Source organism: Saccopteryx leptura, chromosome 13, assembly GCF_036850995.1.
Source record: "Saccopteryx leptura isolate mSacLep1 chromosome 13, mSacLep1_pri_phased_curated, whole genome shotgun sequence".
NCBI lineage: Eukaryota > Metazoa > Chordata > Mammalia > Chiroptera > Emballonuridae > Saccopteryx > Saccopteryx leptura.
In genome coordinates, this window is record NC_089515.1 from 43,160,402 (window position 1) to 43,169,496 (window position 9,095).

The 9,095-nt window shown below is 49.4% G+C and overlaps 1 protein-coding gene across 2 annotated transcripts in view; it reads right to left on the reverse strand.

Moving 5' to 3' along the window:
- The window catches only part of TBC1D2B (TBC1 domain family member 2B), a 76,702-nt gene extending 72,610 nt beyond the window's left edge, over positions 1 to 4,092 (reverse strand). For both annotated transcript variants that reach the window (XM_066354791.1, XM_066354790.1), the window contains exon 1: positions 3,686 to 4,092. In XM_066354791.1, coding sequence (XP_066210888.1) covers positions 3,686 to 4,015 — 330 coding nt within the window. In that variant the 5' untranslated portion in view covers positions 4,016 to 4,092. The remainder of the gene's footprint in view (positions 1 to 3,685) is intronic.
- Between the last annotated feature and the right edge of the window lie 5,003 nt (positions 4,093 to 9,095).

The following is a 9,095-nucleotide window of genomic DNA, read 5'->3' on the forward strand; positions in this document are numbered from 1 at the left end:
GGAAGTCCCGGGTTCGATTCCCGGCCAGGGCACACAGGAGAAGCGCCCATCTGCTTCTCCACCCCTCCCCCTCTCCTTCCTCTCTGTCTCTCTCTTCCCATCCCGCAGCCAAGGCTCCATTGGAGCAAAGATGGCCTGGGTGCTGGGGATGGCTCTATGGCCTCTGCCTCAGGCGCTAGAATGACTCTGGTTGCAACAGAGCAACACCCCAGATGGGCAGAGCATCGCCCCCTGGTGGGCGTGCCGGGTGGATCCTGGTGGGGCGCATGCGGGAGTCTGACTGCCTCCCACTTTCCAGCTTCAGAAAAAAAAAAAAAAAGAAAAAAAAAAGAGTTGCTTGGTACCCTGATTTATTGATGTCACCCCATTTAAATAAAAATTTATTTATTAAAAAAAAAAAAAAAAGAGTTGCTTGGGCCTGACCAGTGGTGGCACAGTGAATAAGTGTTGACCTGGGATACTGAGGTCCCAGGTTCAAAACCCCAAGGTCACTGGCTTGAGTGCAGGTTTATCTAGCTTGAGTGCAGGGTCACCGGCTTGAACAAGGGATCATAGCTTGAACCCAAAGGTCGCTGCTTGAAGCCCAAGGTGGCTGGCTTGAACAAGAGCTCACTGGCTCAGCTGGAGCTCCCCTCCCCCTGGTCAAGACATGTATGAGAAGCAATCAATGAACAGCTAAAGTGATGCAACTACTAGCTGAGGCTTCACATCTCTCTCCCTTCCTATCTATTTGTCTGACTCTCTCTTGCTTAAAAAAAAAAGGTTGGTTGGTAAAACAACAGTCCTGGTGCTTTTTGCTGCATAAAAAGGACAGATCAAGTGCAGTAAAGGAAACCACTATACCTTATCTAATACAAAACCTTTGATTTCTAAAGTAAAAAAAAGCAGATGTGTCAGAACATATAATACAATTACATACTCTACATTTTGGACACTCATTGTTCCCAAAGTCTCTACTTTCAACGAAGGTCTGAGTCTGAACTCACAATTGCAGGCAAATCGTACCCCCTCTCTGGCCTCCAGTCCCTCATCTGTAAAATAAGGCACTGGACCAGGTTTCTGCATTTAGGAAGAGAGAAGCTTACCAAAATTCCAGTATCAGCTTACATTAAGACTCAAGCAGTAAAACATTTTGTAAAAGCCCAACAAAACCACAGCTTCTCCAAAGAAGGCAGAAAGACGCTTTAAAATGAGAAACATATGCTAATACAATGAGCAAATTGCTGATTTTTCTTTTCTTCTCTTTTTAACCATCTGTCAAAAGAAATGGTATCTGTAAAATTGCATATAACTAGCTAAAGTTTAAGCAGGGCTTATCTCCTCAGCCCACAGTGCTTCTCAGAAATCAGGGTCTCAGCTGTGGCTGAGAAACCCTAAAATGAAACATTAAAGCTTAACAGAATCAGCCCTTGGATCCAAAAGGTGAAAGGAAACATAAATTGCTAATTTCCACTTTTACCACCATAAAATTTTTCCTCTCACTGCTTAAAAGGAACCATGGTACACTAAAATCCATCTTTCCTAAAACACAGCCCTACTCTGAAACCCTACATCTGACGTTCCCTTCCTTTGGAGAGCCTTCCTGTGTTTCCATTTCCATTAGTTTTATAAAGAAGACCCTGGCTTTGGGCATTCTGTCTTATTCTGGGACTAATTCAACATTATATATCAAAATATTCCTGCATAGTCAGGAACCCATCTGGAAATCAGTTTCTTTTAAAAAATACTCTGAACATACAAAGATGAACAGAATAACAAAACAAATGCTGGCGTACCGACCACCCAGTCTTAGAAATAAAGACAATGGAAGCCCCTGGGCACCCATTCCCACCCACATTGCCCTCTCTTCCCAAGCAGCAACTGTCTTCCTGAATCCAGGGCCCAGTCTCCACTTCCCCCATGCAGTTCTCCCACTTCCCATATGGCATAGACAGTTTCACGATCTACTTAATCTTTTCAGAAATTGTGTTATTCTGCTTGCAGTCATTCTATAAATGTTTTTCTTGTCTATTTTATATATTTGAGTCACTTACATTGACACCTATAGTTTTCAGTCCTTTATAAGTTCACTGCTGCATAATGTTCCCTTATATGAATATAACACATATTTGGCCAAGACACTACAATCGTTTCCCATGGCTGCCACGGAGTGTCTACCCTGTGCCACCCATTTCCCATAATATTTTTCAGAATCCTCACAACCACCTAAAGAGAAAGGTAAGATTGTCACTACAGCAGAGGAAACAGACAAATTTGACCAACACATGTGAGAGGCAGACTCATGCTGCAGGTTCAAGTTCATTCAGCTCTAACGCCACACTCTTGACACCGGACCCATAGTCCCACATATGTAGACATCTCCACTATTCCAAAAATTTCTAAATGAAAAAACTGACAGAGGGCTCGCAAGCCATCTGAGCAGATCTGAAACAGGATGCTGTTTTCTTTATTAACAAACAATTCCACCAGAAACTGTTAAACAGAGATGGTCCACATGTAGTGAAGACAAGACTGTCTTTGGCAAAAGTTCCCATGTACTTACTGGGGTCATGCCTAAAGTTCATACAAATGCTTTCTAAATAAGCTAAAGTTAAACTGCAACCCTGCCTGGCTTCCGTTCGAGAAACAGGCTATCTGCACCCACTTAGAGACGGGATGGGGGAGAATATAAAAACACCTCAGGGAGCAGCTCCAGCAGCTGTGGCTCCTGGGTTTCTGGGAACAGTCCTGCGCTCACAAGGCCAAGGGAGCTAGGCACAGCCCACTAAGCACTGCACTTGGCCCACTTTCCAGAAAGCTGTCATACAGCCCAGCCCAGCCCTGCTGTTCTGGAGAAAGCCCAGCTTACAACATGGAAGAGAAGAGAGAAAGAGTGAGGGTGGAGGCATTCAGCAACCAGGCAGGCCACAGGGGCAGGAGCGGCCAGGGCCCAGACCCTGTGCTCAAAGCAGGAGGGTCCCTAGGAGATGATGGGACCCCCCAGGGCCAGGGAAGCTTCTGGCACCAGGACTACTGGTCTAGCCTATATTTCTGCACTCTATCTCCCACAGTGGTTCCTCCTCTAGAATTGGTAAGTCCTATGTGCAAGGCAGAGCTGGTAAAAGCAGCCCTGTCCCACTTTCCGGCCAAAATAAGTAGTAAGAAAACTGACTCTGCCACTTACTGGGTGGTGGGACCTCAGATGGGGAGTCCCTGTCCACTCTGTCTGTGGCACTGAATGCAGTAACACTGACCCAGCAGCTGCCCACGCTCCCGCGAAGCAGATTCCACTGCTGTCCCACCGTTCCACAGGAGACAGTTGAGGAAGAGAGGTGAAGTCAGCCAAGGTCAACAAGCTTACAGTGATGAGCGCCGGTGAGGGCTGCACAAGTCACCCCCACGGGGGAGGCAGCACAGAGAGGGGCCCAGGGAGTAAAGGGCACGAGAAAGGGACATGGGGACAGAGGCTGGGGAAGTAGGGAAAGGAAGGCACCCGTGGCCTCAATAAAAGGGGAATGGAAGGAGCCAGTCCAATGTGAAGACCTTCGCAAAGCTGGGAGTCGGCTACAGGGCGGGACGGGTTCTGGGAAGCGGGTTCTGGGCTGCGGACTGGGAAGTGGGTTCTAGGGTGCGGGCTGAGGGGCGGGCTGAAAAGCGGGTCCCAGGGTGCGGGCTGAGGGGCGGGACCTGAGGGGCGGGCTCCCACCTTGAGCACCGTGACGGCGCCCGCGCTGTGCACCTGGAAGTGCGCGGGCGGCTCGGCTCCTGGCTCGGCCGCCTCGTCGGGGCCCTGGTAGCTGAAGCAGGCGTCGGCGATGTCCAGGTGGCCGAGCGGCAGCGCGTCCTGCGGGCTCTTGAAGTAGTAAAGGTAGCAGCGGCGCGCGTCGAACACGAACCAGCGGCTGCGGTAGCCGCGCAGCGGGCCCTTGCCCGACAGCTTCTGCAGGTAGCCGCACAGCCGCGCCGGCTCCCGCCCCAGCCCAGCGCCCTCACCGCTGCTGCCGCCCTCGTCCGCGCGGGCCCCCGACCCCGGCATCGCCCGCCGCGCGCCCACTGTTGCCCGGCCCGGCACCCGCCCGCGCCGCCCGCGCGCACCGCCGCCGCCACACCCTCTCGGCCTCCCCGCCCTCGAACACAGGGCAGCCTGGGACTTGTAGTGCCACCTCCGTCACGCCCACGGCCTGCTCGCGCAAAGCCGCTTGGGACGTGTAGTCCACCCACGCCAACCCCCTAGGCCCTGCGGGCTAAGTCCCTGCGACCCCCGCAGTTCTGCAAGCGACTTGTGGGCGGACCACCCCTGTCCTCGCTGCCCTCTTGTGCTGCACTGCTGCACTTCTATCTAGGAGTGTGGGTACAGGGGAGTGCGTAGGGCTCGAAACCCACCGGGGTGTCCCCTCAACACTGTGGATACAAAACTGTATGTTTAAGTGTCTGTCCGCCAGATTCACCGACTCATATTGCACAAGTGAGAGTGTCCATTGCCCGGCGTTGAGTGGGTAGGTGCTCGGTAAATATTTGTAGAACGCATGAATGAAAGCCAGTGCACGTCCGGCCTCTCCAGACCTCAGTTCTGCATTGACTTCAACAAACATTTGCTGAGTGCCTTCTGTGTGCCAGGTGCAGGTGCAGACACTAGGGGACGCAGTCGTGTCCCTGCCCAAACGCTGACTGTATTCTAAGAAGGGATAGAATATACAGAAAAAACATACTGTGTTCCATAAATGCGTGATAATATTTGAATAAGAATTACCGCTTAAATAGCACTTAGTACTGTACTTAGTACTAACGCATGTGTACTTGCACAACACCAAGAGGCAATTAGGATGGTTTTACAATAAAGCAAGTAAGAGGATGGGGGACCTTGAGTGTGTCTGCCCACTGCTGGAGCCAAGTAGAGTGACCCAACCTTTTCAAGGCCCCATGAGGCCTCCAGGACCACCTCTAATGCCCTCTCAACTCTGACTTCTCCCAGGCCCCAATGCTACCAATTCTCTCTCTCAAGGCCACTCCACAACGCTGGTGATTTCATGAACTAACCCTGCATTGTTTCACCCCTCATTCCAGGGGCCATGAGCTGAAAGAGGGCTCCACACTTGATCTCATCTTCTTAGCATCCCCCCTCCATCATCAGTTTGGACAATTTTTATGGTTAATGTAAAATTCTAAAAAACACAATTTCAGTTCCCCCCATTTTCTAACCAGATTCACACACCCTCAAGGCCCTCCTACAAGGAGGGGACTGCCTCTGGTGGCTCTGAATTCCTTGGAACCATTCTTTTCCTTTTTTTTTTTTTTTTTTTTTTTTTTACAGAGACAAAGAGAGAGTCAGAGAGAGGGATAGGTAGGGACAGAAAGACAGGAACGGAGAGAGATGAGAAGCATCAATCATCAGTTTTTCATTGTGGCACCTTAGTTGTTCATTGACTGCTTTCTCATATGTGCCTTGACCTTGGGGCTACAGCAGACCGAGTAACCCCTTACTCGAGCCAGCAACCTTGGGTCCAATCTGGTGAGCTTTGCTCAAACCAGGTGAACCCGTGCTCAAGCTGGTGACCTCGGGGTCTCGAACCTCGGTCATCTGCATCCCAGTCCGAAGCTCTATCCACTGCGCCACCACCTGGTCAGGCCCTCCTTAAATAGCTCATTGACATTTTATAGTTCTCAAAGTCTCTTAGGTTAAATGTCAACCCTGCGGTCAAGGGGAGGCTTTACACAGACCACCTATGTCCGGCCTCTGTCCAATGTGGCCATGCTTGGTGCCAGAAGCCCTGCCCCTTTAAGCTTCTAGAAAACCCAGTGACCAGAAGGAAGTGGCCAACCCAGGGGGAAATGGCTGCCGTTGACTGAAAAGGGGAAATTTTGACCATGAACTTGCTTTCCATGCTTCCTGCCCTATTTGGGGGTGAGGGAGATGGACTGGGCTCTGGAGGCCAGGGGAGGGTTTCAAGGGAGGAGCTGTGTGGTCACCCAGCCTCCCTGTGCCTCAGTTTCCTCACCTATGGAATGGCATAAGAATAGCATTTACCTGCTAGAGCTGTTGTGAGGCTTAAACGAGATCATAAGTACAAAGTACTTGGCACAGTCCCTGATGTGCATTCAGTCCTCGATCTGGTAGCTAATTCATTCAACAAACAGCCCCAGCCCTGCTCTTTGTTTCTGCCTGCTGTTGGTGATGCTGAAACTCAGAAAAGGACTGGACCTGGCTCCCAATGCAAGAAGCTCTCAACCTAAGGCAGGCGGCCGAGTTTCAGAGAGAGGAGCCCCAGCAGGGGATCCTCTTGGCCTGGATGTATGGACCCAGCTTCCAGGAGGCCTCATTTCCCTACCAAATTGGCAGGCAAATCTGTACACCTTGTGGTTCTCTTTCTTAGAGGGTAAGCATCTGAGGTGCTGACCAAGCTCCCAGCCCCCGGGAGAGGGCCTGCTTGTCCCTGGGACTTGGAGGGCTGAAGGTCAGCAGGGCAGCTTCTCTGCACACTGTGGGGTTCTTGTGAGGTAAGACGATCTGACCTCCAGACCATTTTCAGATATGATGGAACTTTTATGAACGCTAAATGAAACTGATGCAGTATTACATTGTACAGATACTTACATATTTGTTCGTTTAGATTTCATGCTTTTCTAGCTTTAGATTTTGGAGCCAATACTAATATGGGTTTTTGTTTTTTTGGTTTGTTTTCAGGTCTCAAAATGTTTATAGGTCCTTGTCAAGTTCACAGTACCTGGCCATTGTCCTGTAAATAAAACAGAATAGGCTGTGTTTGGGGGGGAAGGTGGCTGCAAGGGGCATCTCTGGGTATTGCTCTCCCACCCCAGGAGCCACATTCTACAGATAACAGGACAAGCTCACTCAGTCACATTGAGGGGTCCGTAGAGTCCCAGTAGAATTGGTCACTCTCTGGACCCCTGCCCATGTTTTTCTTGCAAAATGACCAATCTTGAAACTATTATCCATTCTATCCATTCAATATTTACTGAGCATAAGTGAGTACAACCCCCTAAAGAAGGCTCTTTGGTATTTTCTATCAAAATTTCCAGTGCGAATACCCTCACCATGCAATCCCATTTCTGAAAATGTGTTCCATGGATGCACTTACTCTTATGCCTCCTGAGAGGGCAAGCCAGACTGAGCACTCTCAGGAGAGAGTAACTTTGGGATAACCCATTACCATCTATTCGTGCTGTAGGAGATGCATGACCTTGAGAGAGAACCTAGGACAAGGAAGTTTTGATGAAACAGACAGAGACAATATTCTAGGGACTTCCCAGCCCAATGATGACTTAGAGCTGGGCTGACGTTTATTGCATGTGCACAGTGACTCCCAGTTACTTTTTTTTTTTTTTGTATTTTTCTGAAATGAGAAGTGGGGAGGCAGAGACAGACTCCAGGATCCACTCAGCATGTCCACCAGGGGGCAATGCTCTGCCCAGCTGGGCCATTGCTCTGTTGCAACAGAGCCATTCTAGCGCCTGAGGCGGAGGCCATAGAGCCATCCTCAGCGCCTGGGCCAGCTTTGCTCCAATGGAGCCTTGGCTGTGGGAGGAAAAGAGAGAGATAGAGAGGTAGAGGGGAGAAGGGTGGAGAAGCAGATAGGTGCGTCTCCTGTGTGCCCTAGCTAGGAATTGAACCTGGGACTTCCACATGCCGGGCCGATGCTCTACCACTGAGCCAACTGGCCAGGGCCTCCAGTTACTATTTTGCATGGGATAGCTGTTCAAATCCCAGATGGTTCCTTTCTCTCCCCTCTGTTTTTACAAATGAAGAAACCGAGAGTGAGGGTAGTACCTTGCTACCCTCACAAAGCCAGCAAATGGAATTCTAAGCCCATTAATCAGACTCCAGAGCCTAAAACCACTTAACTCCTCAGGGCATCCAGGGTAGAGAAGAGCAGGTCTGCTCCAGCATCTGATGCCCCAGGGTGTGGCCCCCAGTAGGCAGCCACAAGTGATGAGCCGAACAGAAGAGCAGAGCACACTGTCAGAGTCAACCCACCCATCCTTCACAGAGCTCAAACGAAGGCCCAGACCTAGGCCTCGCCCAACACACCTGTATTCCTTTTGAGTGTAAATATAGCCCCTCCCCTTTATTTGCCTGATTTGGAATCTTCGCCTCTGTCCCAAGTTGTCCTGGACTCTGCCCCCTCTTGTACACAAAGCTTTTGTCTTCTTATGCAAATGCCCAGGTTCCACTCATAAAAATATCTGACCTAAAAGGGAGGTGGAAAAAGAACACTTCATGGAAAATGAGAGAAACACATTTCTTTGTATTTGAATACTTCCAGGACTTTATGTTGGCAGCAACCCGGCTCTGGGTCAGACCCCAGCTTCCTCAGCCTTTTTTCTGTGTTGCGAACCGCTTTGGTGTCTGGTAAAGCCATAAACTTTTTGAAAGTGTTTTTAAATGCACAAAATAAAATGCATAGAATCACTGGAAATAAACTGTATTGAAAGAGGGCTATCGCCTGACCTGTGGTAACGCAGTGGATAAAGTGTTGACCTGGACTGCTGAGGTCACCAGTTCAAATCCCCAAGCTTGCCTAGTCAAGGCACATACTAGAAGCAACTTATGTGCTGATGATTCCTGCTCCTCCCCCACCTTTCTTTCCCTCTCTCTCCCTCTCTCCTCTCACTAAAATCAATAAGTAAAATCTTAAAAAAAAAAAAAAAGAAAGAAAGCTATCAAAATATTTGTAGTGTATTAATACAATGTGCTTCTTTATTAGCATGTTAATAACAGGATCCAGCATTGGGTCTAATTACTATAGTTTTGAGGTGATGAACAAAAATGATGTCTCAAGATGTCTGCAACAGCTGTAATGTGACATGGAAATCCCTGTGATTTTTGTTGGTGACAAAGCCACGGGTGCTGTCAACACAAAGGTTTGTTCCCTGCACTGGTCATGGAAGGAAATGCTGATTTCAGTTAGAGGTTAGGGAAGATAAAGACATAAACTAGCCTGACCAGGTGGTGGCACAGTGGATAGAGCGTCAGACTGTGACGCAAAGACCCAGGTTTGAAACCCCCGAGCTTGCCAGCTTGAGTGGAGGCTCACCAACTTGAGCAAGGGGTCGCTGGTTTGAGTGTGGGATCATAAATGTGATGCCATGGTCACTGG